General features: G+C 36.1%; 1 protein-coding gene across 1 annotated transcript in view; it reads right to left on the minus strand.

The window, feature by feature from the left end:
- Positions 1 to 1,880: 1,880 nt before the first annotated feature.
- Positions 1,881 to 17,469, minus strand: part of ALG13 (ALG13 UDP-N-acetylglucosaminyltransferase subunit) — a 78,176-nt gene continuing 62,587 nt past the window's right edge. Inside the window, 4 exon segments of the mRNA XM_081566416.1 lie at positions 1,881 to 2,814; positions 6,385 to 6,565; positions 8,453 to 8,493; positions 12,292 to 12,477. Coding sequence (XP_081422542.1) covers positions 2,549 to 2,814; positions 6,385 to 6,565; positions 8,453 to 8,493; positions 12,292 to 12,477 — 674 coding nt within the window. The 3' untranslated portion in view covers positions 1,881 to 2,548.

Below are 17,469 nucleotides of genomic sequence, written 5' to 3' on the forward strand. Positions count from 1 at the left end.
ACTGTACTACAAAGCTACAGTCATCAATACAGTATGGTACTGGCACAAAGACAGAAATATAGATCAATGGAACAAAATAGAAAGCCCAGAGACAAATCCAAGCACCTACGAACACCTTACCTTTGACAAAGGAGGCAAGAATATACAATGGAGAAAAGACAATCTCTTTAACAAGCGGTGCTGGGAAAACTGGTCAACCACTTGTAAAAGAATGAAACTAGAACAATTTCTAACACCATACACAAAAATAAACTCAAAATGGATTAAAGACCTAAACGTAAGACCAGAATCTATAAAACTCCTAGAGGAAAACATAGGCAAAACATTCTCCGACATAAATCACAGTAGGAGCCTCTATGATCCACCTCCCAGAGTAATGGTAATAAAAGCAAAAAAAAAAAAAAAAAAAACAAGTGGGACCTAATTAAACTTAAAATCTTTTGCACAACAAAGGAAACTATAAGCAAGGTGAAAAGACAGCCTTCAGAATGGGAGAAAATAATAGCAAATAAAGCAACTGACAAAGAGTTAATCTCAAAAATATATAAGCAGCTCCCGTAGCTCAAATCCAGAAAAATAAACAACTCAATCAAAAAATGGGCCAAAGAACTAAACAGACATTTCTCCAAAGAAGACATACAGATGGCTAACAAACACATGAAAAAATGCTCAACATCACTCATTATCAGAGAAACGCAAATCAAAATCACAATGAGGTACCATCTCACACCAGTCAGAATGGCTGCTATACAGAAGTCTACAAACGATAAATGCTGGAGAGGGTGTGGAGAAAAGGGAACCCTATTACACTGTTGGTGGGAATGCAAACTAGTACAGCCACTATGGAGAACAGTGTGGAGATTCCTTAAAAAACTGGAAATAGAACTGTCATACCACCAAGCAATCCCTCTGCTGGGCATACACACTGAGGAAACCAGAATTGAAAGAGACTCGTGTACCCCAATGTTCACTGCAGCACTGTTTACGATAGCCAGGACATGGAAGCAACCTAAATCCATCGGAAGACAAATGGATAAGACAGCGGTGGTACATGTACACAATGGAATATTACTCAGCTATTAAAAAGAATGCATTTGAATCAGTTCTAATGAGGTGCATGAAACTGCAGCCTGTTATACAGATTGAAGTAAGTCAGAAAGAAAAACACCAATACAGTATATTAACGCATATATGTGGAATTTAGAAAGATGGTAACCATGAACCTATATGCAAGACAGCAAAAGAGACACAGATGTAAAGAAAAGACTCCTGGACTCTGTGGGAGAAGGCAAGGGTGGGATGATTTGAGAAAATAGCATTGAAACATGTATATTACCATATGTGAAACAGATCGCATGTCCAGGTTCAATGCATGAGAGAGAGTGCTCAGGGCCAGTGTACTGGGATGACCCTGAGGGATGGGATGGGAGGGAGGTGGGAGGAGGGTTCAGGATGGGGAACACATGTACACCTATGGCTGATTCAGGTCAATGTATGGCAAAAACCACTACAGTATTTTAAAATAATTAGCCACCAATTAAAATAAATTAATTAATTAAAAAAAGATTCAACAACTAGTTGAAGGACAGGACAATGAGAAAAGTAAATCTAGATTAAAATTCCAAAAGGGAATTATTAGATTAGAAAAAGGAAATAGAGAATAACAACTTAAAGGAACATTCTCAAGAGAAAAGAACTAGATATGGCAGTATGCATTACAATGTCTTGAGATGAAATAACATTTCAATCGACTCTGCCAGTTCATGCTATAAATTCATGTTTTTTGCCAACCAAAATACCAGGGGGAAAACATTGAAACAATCAAATATCTGGTACTCTTTGCTGCCATGAAAAAGCAAAAGAGAAAAACATCTTGCTCATTTTAGCAATTTTAAACGCTAATTTTTATTTCCTGCTAACTGTGCAAATAACATCAATATTGTGCAGTAAAACAATTACATAAATCCAATATTAAACAATAGCATATGGGATAAACCTAAAGCAGAGCACCATGTACCTTCAAAACTAGTTAATATCATAGAATGCAACTCAGGTCAGACAATTCTTAATAAACCTGAAGAGCTCTCTCTTTTAATATTATTAAGTTAGTTACCCAGAAGCAAATGCTCTTAGTTTTGCTTCATTTTCTAGAAAAAAGTAGAAGGCTTTCCAATTTTGCATTGTTTAATATGATGTTTGACATGTGAACCAAGGAAACAGTTCGTATGATTTAATCCTCTTATCAATTGGTACCATCAGCTAATATAAAGCTGACAGGCTGGCTGACAGGAAAACAGCTGAATACAATGAAATGTGATCAAATATGGGGCTAGTTGTACAACATCTCAATTTCGTTATTCACAACCCAAAGAAGTACTCCTTTATTTTAAAGTACTATTTTAAATCAAGAGATAAAATAATCTTAAAGACAGATACAATAGTAACCATTCTAACCACCCTAAATCACTTAAACACTAACATAAAACACTTTTTAAAGCCAAAATAGCAAGAAAGATGGCAGTGCAAGAATACTTCATACTGCTGAATCTTACATATTCTGAGGTATATAATGAGAAGCTGAGGGAGGGGCAGCAATATAGCCAAGTGGCCCAGGATTCATAGCACCATGAATTTGCGGAGAACCACCATACGCTGCACCAACTGGATGCCAAGGGGCAACAAAGGGATAATCTGGCACAACAGGAAGGCAGGAATCAAAACCTGACAAAGGTGGCTGCCCATACGGATCTGACATCACTGAATAATAGACTGCTCCATGAGGGACAGATGCAGGGTCAGCATTTGGAAAAGTACCTGAAACAGAGAAAGCACACAGTATACTTCATATACAAAGATTCACTAAACATCAAAATAAATGGATGTTCTTGAGGTAAAAATGAAATTTAGCATTAACTCTAAGAAAAGATCCTACAATTGTAGGAGGAACACTTTAGATATGAACATTACTGACTAAAACAGGCTACTAAAATATAAAAAATTTCTAATTAAAAAATTAAACATACATGTATATAAAATGTATCAAATGTACTCTACCTAGAGATAGCTACCTTTCTGGGATGAGTTAGGTATCAACAGACAAAATACACAAAGAAACATTCTCTAGAGTCATTTTTGTCAATTAAGTTCTTAAAAGAGTTGGTCACAATTATCAAGTATTTTTTCCATATGACACATATCACCCAAATAACCATTTTGTATTATTTTAGCAATTAAAAACTCAAGTGTTTTTACAGTCTGGTCTATACTTGAAGGTAAAATTCTGAAAAGCATTCCAAAAATTTAAGAGTCATCTCTTGAATGTCATTAACATGCTAGCATCATTTTAATTTTATAGCACTTCCACTGCATCAGTTTCAGTGGAAATAAACAGATGCTGTTCTGCCCCTTATTATACTGACTATATAAATGTTTTTTTAATGGATTCGTTTATTACTTGGGATAACTTTGTTTTGTGAAATTAAGACAGGCACTGTCTCATGTTTATTACAATAAAAATAGCTCTATAAAAGGTACGTGGAACAAAAAGGCAATAAAAGCTAATATTTTAATTCGTATTACCATGGAGCACATCATACCACCACATGAGGGATGAGATTTTATAGTCCTAATATTCTAAACTATAATATGCCTTCAGAAAAGGGAGGAGAGAAAGGAAATTCACATTCCTCACATGCAACAGGATCAGTATACTTATACATATAAGGTCTCATTTAGTTCTTATAACAAGTCTGGCAAGTCATAAAATATATTATTTCCCATTTTACATAAAATCAGACTTAGGGAGGTTAGGTAACTTAGCAGAAATCACATCTATCAAGTAGCAGTTGCTGGAATGGAAAGCAGATTTGGTTAGGTTAGTATACATTGTTCTACCTCCTGTTGATTCTAAGATGGGCGGTACAAAGATCTATCCTAAACTCTTCAAAATGCCTCCCCATCTATATTATACTATGAACTGACAGAAAAAGCAAGCATCTTATGGTCTGGCACAGAGGTCTCAAACTCTTTGGTCTCAGGATCCCTTTACATTCTTAAAAATTTAGGATCTCAAATAGCTTTTGCTTATGTGGGTTATATTTATCAATATTTATCCCATTAGGAATTAAACTAAGTTAAATATGGTATTTCACATAAAAATAAACCCATTATGTTAAACTCATTTTTCATAAAAATTTGTATTATTCGCTCCCCCCCCCTGAAAAAAACTGTGAAACCAGTGGCACTGTTTTACACTTGTGCAATCTCTAATATATGGCTTAATAGAAGACAGCTGGATTCTCATATCTGCTTCTGTATTTTATCTACTATGATATATCCACTTCAGTATTCTTGCCTGGAGAATCCCATGGACAAAGGAGCCTGGTGGGCTATAGTCCATAGGGTCGCAAAAACTCTTACATGACTGAAGTGACTTAACACACATACTACACATTACAATATATTTAGTTGAAATACACGAAGAAAATCTGGCTTCATACAGATATGTAGCTGGAAAAGAGAGAAGTCTTAATAATTAGTCTTTTCAGATAACTGTAGCTATTCTTTGATGCTACACTAAAACTAGGTAAGTGGTGATTTCTGAGAGGTCAATCGCAATGTGGACTTTTCATACTTTGGTAACATTAAAATCCATTGTTTTTTCTTGCAGATATCTTTTACAAAATCATGCACAGGTAAGATTATACATGGTAATTGGGAAAATACTATTTCACTAAGTTATACAGATCTCCCACATGTTGACACATTTCATTATACAATGTAAAGAACCGTATCATTAATAGTCCCCCATCATCTATTTTATTAAAAGAAATAATTATGTGCTGGAAGCTGTCAAGCTCATGGTTATTAGATAAAAATTAGAATTCTGGATAACTTATATTTAAAAGTTGGAATTTCTATCTTTGACAAAAAAACATACTATCCATTGCCATTCTTGAAGTGACAGGTTTAGCTGTTCATTTGAGAAAATGTCCGCCAGATTCCCAGTCTGAACAACCACAGTTTGTCTATCATTCTGTCAAGTAAAAATAGCATTCCATGAAAGTCAGCTAGTTTAGCTCGAAACTCAAGCTCACAAATCCTTTTCTTTTAAAGTCAATTATCATACTTAGATATGCAGAGAGCTTTCTGAATACTTCCTATTTTGTCATATACTATATTAAATATAATTTTTCAAAGATTAAAAATTTAGTAAAATAAGAACATCTTTGATCAAACACAAAATAAATAAAGCTGGCATTTTTATATCAAGCATGTGTGAAGATGCTGATTACTAGCACAGTTTGGTGCCCCTGCTTTGATTTGTGCTTAGGTGCCAGCTATTCTACCCACACTGATTTTTGCACCCTTAATGCAAATCTAACACAGCAAAAAGGACAAAATCTATGTATTACAATGAATACTTTTAGCCTTGTGGATCCCTTGAAAGAGTCCCAAGGGATCCAAAGAGGTTCATGTACCATGCTTTAAGAAATGCTGGTGTAGGATGAATGGATAACAAAGTCATGGTACATATTACTCAGCCATAAAGGAATAAAACTGAGTCAGTTGTGAGGTGGATGAACCTAGAGCCTGTTATGCACAGTGAAGAAAGTCAGAAAGAGAAAAACAAATATAGTATTTAACGCATATATATGGAGTCTAAAAAATAGTACTGAAGAACCCATTCACAGAGAAGAAATGCAGATGTAGACGTAGAGAACAGACAGGTGGACACAGCAGGAGGAAGGAGAGGGTAGGACAATTTGAGAAAGTAGCATTGACATATACACACTATCATGTGTAAAACTGATAGCTAGTGGGAAGCTGCTGTATAACATAGGGAGCTCAGCCTGGTGCTCGGCTGATGACCCAGAGGGGTGAAATGGAGGGGGGAAGGCTCAAGAGGGAGAGACATGTATATACAACTATGACTGATTCACACTGATGTATGGCAGAGACCACCAAAATATTGTAAAGCAATTATCCTCCAATTAAAAATATATATGGCTGGTTTAGTCGCTAAGTCATGTCTAACTGTTGCAACCCCATGGACTATAGCCCACCAGGCTCCTCAGTCCATGGGCTTCTCCAGGCAAGAATATTGGAGTGGGTTGCCATTTACTTCTCAAAAAAAATATATATATATATATATGTATATGCAAAATTAAAAAAAAATAAAGCTACTGATTAAATGAACTGAATTTAGGAAAAGATTTAAACTGAACTTCCTATTTCTACACTTTTGTTGCAATACACAGTTACACGGTTATGTAAAAAAAAAAAAAGAAATGTTGGTCTAGTATAACATCTGAAGGCTATTATTGTTACACACAGTAAAATTCAATTGTCTTTCTTGTAGAAAATTTCTCACTACACGCTTACCATTTGCTGATACTTCTGCCTGTGTGCCATCTTGTCTCTCCATCTCATTGTACAACTGAGGAATGGTTTGATCTACTAGAGGTGGTGGCTCAGTATAGACTGGATAATTCTCTGCATGAAGCTGCTGCTGTTGCATCTGTGGCACATAGACCATGGAGTGCCAGTAGCTGTGGTGATAGCACTTGGGCAAGAAAGAAAAGAAACAAATACTTTACTATATCTTTTCTTAAAGTAGTACCATTGTTCACTGAGAAAAAAAAAGTCAGGCCATGATTTTCAGGTGAGATAACAATGACTTTTGAAATAAATGACATGATATTTAGAAAATCTATTCTCTATAGCAACTTTAAGATCTTTTGCAGCCTCTGTATTTCATATTTGGACCAGGAATTCTTTAAGGAAAGCACTCTAAGGAAATTAGAGATATATACAATGGTTTGTATACAAAGATATTTGTTACAGCATTATTTTTAAAGGCAAAAAAAATTAACAGCCTAAATATTCAACAATAAGAAACTAGAGTGCATTATGATACAGCCATGATGGAATACAATACAGGCAATGAAAAAAAATCATGGCATCAAATAAAGAAAAAGTGTTCATATTGTTTAACTTAAAAAGTTTACAAAATTACATAGCATAGTCCATATTTTATGAAATAAGCTGTAAGGACATATATCAAAGTGTACATTGATTACACAAGTGATTTCAGTTTTCTTTACACATTAGTATTTTCCATATGCTCCATAATGAATGCTATTACTTTTAATATGAGAAAATATTAAAATATCTATTCTACATAATCTGCTTGCAATACAGGAGATGTGGGTTCGATCTCTGTGTCAGGAAGATCCCCTGGAGAAGGAAATGGCATCCCACTCCAGAATTCTTGCCTGGGAAATCCCATGGGCAGAGGAGCCTGGCCATCTACAGTCCATGGGGTTGCAAAAGAATAGGACGTGGCTTAGCGACTAAACAACAATAACAACAAAATGTAGGAGACTATGCTATACAACATAGGGAACATAGTCAATATTTCATAATAACTATAAATGGAGCATAACCTTTAAAAATTGTGCATCACTATACTGTACACTGGTAACGTATAATATTATACAGCAACTATACTTAAAAACACTAAAAGTAAATAATAAAACTGCCTCTGCTTTGTTTCCACATGTGACTATAATAAACATAACTGAAGGGGCAAGCACTTTATTTCTCCAATTCTTGAAACTGCATTTAGGAAATACAGTTTCAATAACAAAACTCAACTCCATTACCCTTAAATTATAAATGTGTGCCTGTCGAAGAAGATAGCTTTCTGGAAATGATATGTTCAAGGTTTTAGGGAAATCAGTGTCTTGGAAAATACAAACTGAGTATTATCCAGGAGACTATCTAATTTACTATATCATCTGCCAAATTTTAAGATGCATCATTCTTTTTCAGAAAATATCCCATCTTATTTTATCAGAAGTGTATTTCAGGGGGAAATGATCCCTGAAAGAATAAAGTAAAAGAGCTCTTACCTGATATCAGAGATACCTTTCAGTGATATTAAGATATTTGTCAGTATTCCCTTTCTACAACTCAGGGAAGTGATAAAAATCAGTGTTTGGCAAGTATCTATGAACACGAGTGCTTTAAAAATAATATAGCTCTTTAAATGTCTTTGACTTAGTCTAATCATCTTTCACATAAAATACAGAAATAGCCACAAAAATGTTTTAAGTAAATAGGATAAATAATCCATTTGAGACAGAAAAACATAGTGAACGGTTAGCATATGATATTAAACATGGAGGCCAATATATGCTAAAGTTGTACTGCATAGAGACCCCATTCACAACAATTTAACAACTATTTTATAAGAGAAGCTGAAGCACTAGGAGGTTAAAGTACAAAATTGGCCTGGGTCACCTTCAGAGTTATAAAGACAGAAATAAACCTTTTAGGTCACTCAAAGTGTTCTTGGCTTTTAAGGCTCAAGAGTCTGATTATCAAAACAGCTTACATTTTTAAGATAGCTTTTTTTAAATCAAAGCAATTTTAATAGGATTCTTACCTGTAATCCCAGATTGAAATAGTACTGCAAAACTTTTGTATCTAAAATTAAATATTTAAATTTTAGTGACTAGATGACATAAACAATTAAAACTTACCACTTAAAGAGCCCTTCTCTTTGACTATTAACGTATATATAACAAATGTAGTCTTCCCACATCAACACTACCCTCAATTATACCTTATAGTAAACGACCATTTACCTACCACTAAGATCATGTTCTAACTGAAGGTTTAATCAAGAAATACATATTTTAATTCTACTCTTAATATTAGGCAGATGTTACAGGAATACTACTATGCAAATACTTAGAATGTAATAAAGGCATTTTCTTGCTTGTCTCAAGACTAGAATTTTTATTTTAATACAAATCTACTACAAAAGCAATCACACTGGTCTTTGGAGCTAAGACACAGTACAAATTAATGATCTACAAATGCCAGGATCAGTGATGTCCACTAAGATAACCAGCACTGTTTAAAACAGTCTACCTTGTTTTTATTTAACATGACAAACATACCACCACTAGAACTCCAAAAAGAGGAGGCAATGAGCAAGGTAACTCAAATTATACCCTAAGGTGATAAAATTTCTCCAGACATAGAACTTAATTAAAAATTTCTACAAATAAACAAAAACTAGATGTATGAGAGAACAGGGAATAGCCTTAGCATTTCAATTATAGCTCTAAATGCATTTTTACTGATTGACCTGGAATTCACATACATTCTTATCAATATAACTTGAGTTTCACTAACAAACTCTCAGAAAGCCCCTCCTTAAGTTGGAGACTCCCAATTCATACAAATGTATTTACTGCCTCTTTAAAAGAATGAGCTTGTATTCTGACTATTATGTGGGAGTACAGTATAAAAGCCTAATGTTCAAGCTGAAGAATATGAAAAGATAATAGCAAGAAGTAAATCCACAAATGGCATGGGATTCCACCTCTTGGTATTCACATACATCCACACAAAATTTGCATACAAAATACACATCAATATTATTCACAATAGTAAAAATGTGGTAACAACCCAAATGTCCATCAACTAATAGATACTAAAATAGAGTGTATCTATATATAATGGACTGTTACTCAGCTGAAGAAAAGAAGGAAATACTGACATATGTTACAACATGGATGAACCTTGAAAACACTATGCCAAGTGAAAGAAGTCAGCCTACAAAAGACCACATATTATATGACTACACAATAGGCAGAACTGTATGTCCAGAATAGGCAAATCTAGAGATGGAAAGCAGAACAGTAGTTGCCAGGGCCAGAGAGAATGAAGACTAACTGCTAATAGGTACAGGGTTTCTTTTGGGGTTATGAAAATGTTCTGGAATTAGATAGTGGTGATGGCTGCACAAATTTGTGAATATACTAAAAAGCACTGAATTATATATGCTTTACATGGATGACTTGTATGGTGTATGAATTATATCTCAAGCTGTTAAAAAAATGGCAGGCAAGGACAATAAGAACTCAAAAACATCACTTTGAAATGTAATTGGGGTGGGATCATGAAAATGATAGGATTTAAATAGGAAGTTAGATGGAAGAGTGGGGGGGGCGGGGAGAATGTGAGTAGGTTCACCATGTTAGCAAAGGCTTAGAAGTAGAAAACCAGGTGCACAGAGTTCTTGTAAAAGTAGGAGATAAGGTACAACTTTGGAAGAATGACTGGCAGGTTCTTATAAAACTAAACACACACCTATCTAAAACCCATCAATTTCATTCCTAGGTATCTGCCCAAGGGAAATGAAAACACATGTTCACAAAGACTTTTACAAGCATATTCATAGCAGCTTTATCCATAACAGACCCAAATTAGAAACAGTCCAGGTGTCCCTCAACAGGAGAATGGACAAACTGTGGAATACCCATACAATGAAATACTACTCAGCAATACAAACAGACTACCGATATATGAAGCAACATGGAAGAGTCTCAAAAACATTGCATTGAGTTTAAGAAGCCATTCATAAAGAGTACATATTGTATGATTATATTCGCATGAAATTTTAAAACAGGTAAAACTAGGGCAGAAAAATATCAGAATAGTGATTATCTCTAAGGGGAAGGAGAGATAGGGGTGGGGAACGACTGGGAAGGGGAATGAGGGAACTTTGTGGGATAATGATGTTCTATACATTGATGGGTATTTGGGTTATACAGGTGCACATACTCATTTGTCAAAACTCAGCAAGTGTACACATAAGCTTTGCTCATTTCATTATACGTAGACATCACACCAAAAGAAAAAATAGATTCAAACTCTAGTAAATGATATGTATGCTGAAGTTTTTATGGGGAAGAATGATGTCTACAGCTTACTTTGAAATGCACCAAAAAGATGGATTAATTGATGAACAGAGAGATGGATGGAGGAAAAAACAGAAATACATAGTAGTGCAAGTATAGTTAAATGTTTACAAAGGAATATAGGTGGTAGATATATGAATATTCATTTTATAATTCAAATTTATGTTTAAACATTTCCATAATAAAATGTTGGAAAATGCGATAATCAGCATTATGTGCTGAGAAGATCTTGGGCAAGGGTAGGTAGGTGAAAGGAGAGGAGTAAAGGGATCAGAGTTTAGATCCTGGGTGAAATAGGTGGAAATGATACATTATTAACAAGATAGAAAACCAAGGAGAAGAGTCAATGTTTTACATAGCATAAAGAGAAGAAAAAAGGGAGATAAAGATGAATTTTATTACAGACAGAGTGAATCTGAAATGAAAGAAAGAAAGCCAAATGGAACTGTCTAGCAAGTAACTGGAGAAGGAAATGGCAACCCACCCCAGTACTCTTGCCTGGAAAATCCCATGGACGGAGGAGCCTGGTGGGCTGCCATCTATGGGGTCGCACCGAGTTGGACACAACTGAAGCAACTTAGTAGCAGCAGCAGCAAGTAGAGGCCAAGGCCAGACAGATTTAGAAATCATCTACATAAGGTTGATATCAACTTTTAAGGAAGAGAAAAACAACAGAATGAAGTTGAAGATCTTGAAGACTACCTTGCTGCTACTGCTGCTAAGTCACTTCAGTCGTGTCCGACTCTGTGTGACCCCACAGACAGCAGCCCACCAGGCTCCGCCGTCCCTGGGATTCTCCAGGCAAGAATACTGGAGTGGGTTGCCATTTCCTTCTCCAGTGCATGAAAGAGACTACCTTAGGGGCTGAAAAAAAATAAAATAAAATAAAATAGAGAAGCAGCTAAAAGAATCAATGGAAAGTTACATCAAAAAAGAAAAGAAAAGAAAGTATAAATAAGCTACAAACAACTTTCAATTACGATTCTCTCTTGGGATACACTGAGGGGTAACAACAAACTTCCAATGGAAAGCTATCCTTAGTTTAAGGAAATTCAAGGCAGACCAGACCTCCCCAACAACTCCTCTCCCAAAAACCTTTTCCAATTCCTCAAAATTCAGTTGGAATCCTAAATATCAATAATGCAACAATTTCATGTACTTGTGGTGGGCATTAAGTAAAAGAAACGGAGAATATTTTGTTATCAACTCCTACTTTTCAAGAAAAATAGTTGAGAACAGATACCCAGCTGCAAATCTTCTTTAGGGCAGACATGTAGCTACCTTAGAAAAGCAGCATGAGTCAGCTCAATCATCCTCTTCTCGATGATGCAAAAGATATTCTCAGCTTTCAGTTGCTCCTTTCCTTAGTCATTTCCCCAGCACTGCTCTCAGTTTCCATTTGGTCCCCCCACCCTACCCTCATTGGTCAATCAAAGAGAGACATGCTCTAAAATTAAAGAGAGAAAAACAGACCTAAAGAACCCTCACCTAAGTCTCAAAATCTACTTACCTTGAGGCAGATCACTGCCACTTGGATCACAGGAATAAGGTGGAGGTGGTGGTGCTAAGTTTGAAGCCTCTCCTACCTCAAGAGGAGGAGGAGGTGGTGGTGGTAGTGGAGGAGGTGGAGGTGGTAGATGGGCAGCAGCAGCAGGAATAGGAGCAGAGAGATATGGATACGATGGTGAAGCAATCACTACAAAAGAAACAAAACGAAGTAGCGATGCACAACTGTAACACCTTATAAGCAGTAGCTCATCTATTTCTTTTGTGTTCTCAATTCCAACAAGCAACTCTCTAAGTCTTATGGTTTGACTTAAAAACAAAAACTTAGAAGGTAAACTGTCCATATTCTTTTAGACATGCCAACTGAAAACGAGTTCAACATAGGTTATTTTGAGTTAAGGAAATTACTTGACATTAAAAGGAAAAAAGAAAACTGGAAACTACAAGGTTTGAATACCAAGATTTTGAACAGGTACATAAATACTATTAAAGCAAAATTTTCACTTAGCTTAATACAAAGTTAAGGATGTTTTCAGCCATCTGCAAAACCACAAGATGTAGACACTAATAGGAGAGACTAAATTGCACAGATTACAAATTTAAGCAATCCTTGAAGATTTCTACTTGGTAGTATCAGAGGAATATAGAGAACTCTGAATCGTAACGGTTCCATTTGTGATGACCTACAGAATCTAAAACAGACAGGCTACATGAACTACCTTATTTCCCTTAATTTTCTGTAACTGTTACTATAGTTTAAAAAAAAGATTCATTTAGGAGTTTCACAGTTTTTGACAAAAGAAATTTAAATACAATTTTGTTTAAATATCAATATGTTCCTCTATGATGATAAAGGAAACAATGAAGCTCCAACCTAGTTAAAATAAATATCTTCATATATACATACTATGTTAGATAAATTTGTTAAATTTTTTGAAAGATTACTGATACAACCTTTCAAGTTTAATTGAACATCTTAGCTGACTTTGAAATTCAAGTACTAAATTTTATCATTGTGTTACCTGTATTATAATTTTAACCCTCAGAACTATAGAAAGTTTAGGCTCAGCAGTCAATAAAGGTTTAAATTCAGAGTTTTAGAACACTTAATTTAGTATAAGTGTTGTCCACATAAGCTGATTTGTTATTCTGGTAACTTAGCAAAAGGAATTTAAGGCCAAGTATCAGAAGTAATCCCTATAGGACCTTCTAGAACTAACACCAAAAACAGATGTCCTTTTCATCATAGGGGACTGGAATGCAAAAGTAGGAAGTCAAGAGATACCTGGTGTAACAGGCAAGTTTGGCCTTGGAGTACAAAATGAAGCAGGGCAAAGGCTAACAGAGTTTTGTCAAGAGAACACACTGGTCATAGCAAACACCCTTTTCTAACAACACAAGAGGACTCTACACACAGACATCACCAAATGGTCAATAGCAAAATCAGACTGATTATATTCTTTGCAGCTGAAAATGGAGAAGCTCTACACAGTCAGCAAAAATAAGACTTGGAACTGACTGTGGTTCAGATCTTGAACTGCTTATTGAAAAATTCGGGATTAAACTGAAGAAAGGAAAACCACCAGGCCATTCAAGTAAGACCTAAATCAAGTCCGTTATGATTATACAGTGGAGGTGATGAATAGATTCAAGAGATTAGATCTGGCAGACAGGAGTGCCCAAATAACTATGAATAGAGGCTACACTGCACAGGAGGCAGTGACAAAAACCACCCCAAAGAAAAAAGAAATGGAAGAAAGCAAAATGGCCGTCTGAGGAGGCTTTACAAATATCTGAGGAAAGAAGAGAAGCAAAAGGCAAGGGAGAAAGGGAAAGATATACCCAACTGAATGCAGAGTTCCATAGTATAGCAAGGAGACATAAGAATGCCTTCTTAAATGAACAATGCAAAGAAGTAGATGAAAACAACAAAATAGGAAAGACTGAGATCTCTTCAAGAAAACTGGAGATATCACAGGAACAGTTCATGCAAGGATGGGCACAATAAAGGACATAAACAGTTTCCTGACAGAAACAGGACCTAACAGAAGCAGAAGAGATTAAGAAGAGGTGGCAAGAATACACAGAAGAGCAATACAAAAAAGATCTTAAGGACTTGGATAACCATGATGGTGTAGTCATTCACCTAGAGCCAGATATCCTGCAGTGTGAAGTCAAGTGGGCCTTAGGAAGCATTACTACCAAGTTATTGGAGGTGATGGAATTCCTCCTGAGCTATTTCAAATCCTAAAAGATGATGCTGTGAAAGTACTGCACTCAATACACCAGCAAATTTGAAAAACTCAGCAGTGGCCACAGGACTGGAAAAGGTCAGTTTTCATTCTAATCCCAAAGAAATGCAATGCCAAAAAATGTCCAAACCATAGAACAACTTTGTTCATTTCACATGCCAGCAAGGTTATGCTCAAAACCCTTCAAGCTAGGCTTTAGCAGTATGTCAACCGAGATGCACAAGCTGGGTTTCAAAGAGGCAGGGGAGCCAGAGATCAAATTGCCAAAATTCACTGGATAATGGAGAAAGCAAGAGAGTTCCAGAAAAACATCTACTTCTGCTTCACTGACTACACTAAATCCTTGAATGTGTGAATCACAACTGTGGAAAATACTTAGAGATGGGAATAGCAGACCACCTTATCTGTCTCCTGAGAAGCCTGTATGTGGGTCAAGAAGCAATAGTCAGAACCTTACATGAACAATGGACTGGTTCAAAATTGGGAAAGGAGAAAGACAAGGCTGTATACTGTCACCTTGTTTAGATAACCTATATGTGGAGTACATCAAGTGAAATGCCAGGATGGATGAATCACAAGCAGGAATCAAGATTACTGGGAGAAATATCAAGAACCTCAGATATGCAGATGAGTGAGTGAGTGAAGTCACTCAGTTGTGTCTGACTCTTTGTGACCCCATGGACTGTATCCCACCAGGCTCCTCCATTCATGGGATTTTCCAGGCAAGAGTACTGGAGTGGATTGCCATTTCCTTCTCCAGGGGATCTTCCCAGCCCAGGGATCAAACCTAGCTCTCCCGCATTGCAGGCAGACGCTTTACCGTCTGAGCCACCAAGAAAGCTTAAAGAACCTCTAGGGAAGGGTTAAAGAGGAGAGTGAAAAAGCTGGCTTAAAACTCAACATTCAAAACACTAAGACCAAGGCATTCAGTCCCATCATTTCATGGCAAATAGATGTGGCAACAATGGAAACGGTAAGAGATCTTACTTTCTCTGGCTCCAAAATCACTGTGAATGGTGAGTACAGCCATGAAATTAAAAGACGCTTGCTCCTTGGAAGAAAAGGTATTAACAAACATAGACAGCATATTAAAAAAGCAGAGACATCACTTTGCCAACAAAGGTTCATTTATTCAAACCTATGGTTTTTCCAGTAGTCATGTACATATGTTAAGACTTGGACCATAAAGAAGGCTGAGCACCAAAGAATTGATGCTTTTGAATTGTGGTGCTGGAGAAGACTCCCGAGAGTCCCTTGAACAGCAAGGAGATCAAACCAGTCAATCCTAAAGGAAACCAACCCTGAATATTCATTGGAAGGACTGAGGCTAAAGCTGAAGCTCCAGTTCTTTCGCCACCTGATGTGAAGAGCCAACTCACTGGAAAAGTCCCTGATGCAGGGAAAGACAGAAGGCAAAAGGAAAGGAGGTTGGCAGAGGATAAGATGGTTAGATAGCATCACTGACTCAATGGACTTGAATTAGAGCAAACTCTGGGAGATAGTGAAGGACAGGGAAGCCTGGCGTGCTGCAGTCCATAGGGTCACAAAGATTTGGACAGGACCTAGTGGCTGAACAACAACAACAATATAACCTTTATATAGCTACAGGCCAACAGCAAAAGGAAATGTAAGTCTTAGGGTGATTTAAAACTTGATAACTAACTCTTTTGGGGGTGTTGAAACTGTTCTCTCTTGGTTTTGGTGGTGGTTGTACAATGCACTGTTAAAATTCATAGAACAGGGCACCAAAAATGAATTTTACTGTATCTAAATTAAACAGTACATTTAAAAAATTTGTTCAAATAACTTTCGATTTTGGAGTTTTGTCATGCATGTGGAAATCTCTGCTTTTACAGTTTTGGAAGAGGAATTTAATTTTTAGAACATCTCCAAATGCTCTAAGGACTTTATGGATTTGTTTTCTATAAAATAATGGCTTCAAAAAAGCCTCAGTCATTTCTTCTAAATTAACACTCAAATAACACCATTTTTTTTTTCAAAAAAAGCAACTTAAATGAGTTCAATTATCTAAAAAAAAAGTAGAAGTGATGATGATTACAAGGTAAAAACCAACTACTAGACATACAAGTAGCTAAATAAGTTCTCACGGGCCTGAGAGAATCAAGGACAGAAGAAATTTGGTGGTTACTTTGTCTGAACTCACCTTTATTTTAAAATGCATATTATAATATACTCCATAAGAAAGAACTTTTAAAACTTTCAGTTGCTCTAGAGATGCATGAGCATCTCATTCACAGATTTAATGGGGCTCCAAACAGGCTTAACAGGTATAGTTCAAAGAAGGGACCCAGAAAAATGGAAGCAAACTTTTCTAAAATGTGAATGAAAACCAATGAAATGCATTGAGAAAGTTTATTTACTTGTCCATGCAGCTGCACGCTGCTTCAGGACATTTCAGAAGAGAACGTGAAGATTTGGATTCTCTAGAGAATGGGCAGGGCCAGGACTAAAGTGCAGTGAGGTGGAAATTTTAAAGGGCCACCAAATTAAAATAAAAAAAAAACAATCCATGATGAATAAAATATCAACATTCTAAAAGACAGGATCCAAGCTTACACTTGCATGACCCCAAGAGTGACTGCCTCACTCACCTCATCCTAAGTATGGCCAACAGACAGTTCTTGTCTTTTTAAAAATTTTTGATACTTTGTTTATCATGGATTCTTTTTTTGTATTAATCTTTTTTATATATAGTGCATTAAAGTGTTATTTATCTTGATCACTGTTTTTTTTTTAAACATTCCCTTAAATTTTGCACCCAAAGCAAGTGAGTCACTAGTTCTGGCCCTGGCAAAACAGTTACCAAAAAAATCAGTTAACAGGATTTAATGCCTATGAAGACACTCATAATAAAAGCAATCATGGCATCTAGTTACCTGGCAGGTAAGAAGTGACTTAAAGGAAGATGG

Source organism: Giraffa tippelskirchi, chromosome X (assembly GCF_054371585.1).
Source record: "Giraffa tippelskirchi isolate mGirTip1 chromosome X, T2T-mGirTip1v1.2.pri, whole genome shotgun sequence".
NCBI classification, from domain to species: Eukaryota; Metazoa; Chordata; class Mammalia; order Artiodactyla; family Giraffidae; genus Giraffa; species Giraffa tippelskirchi.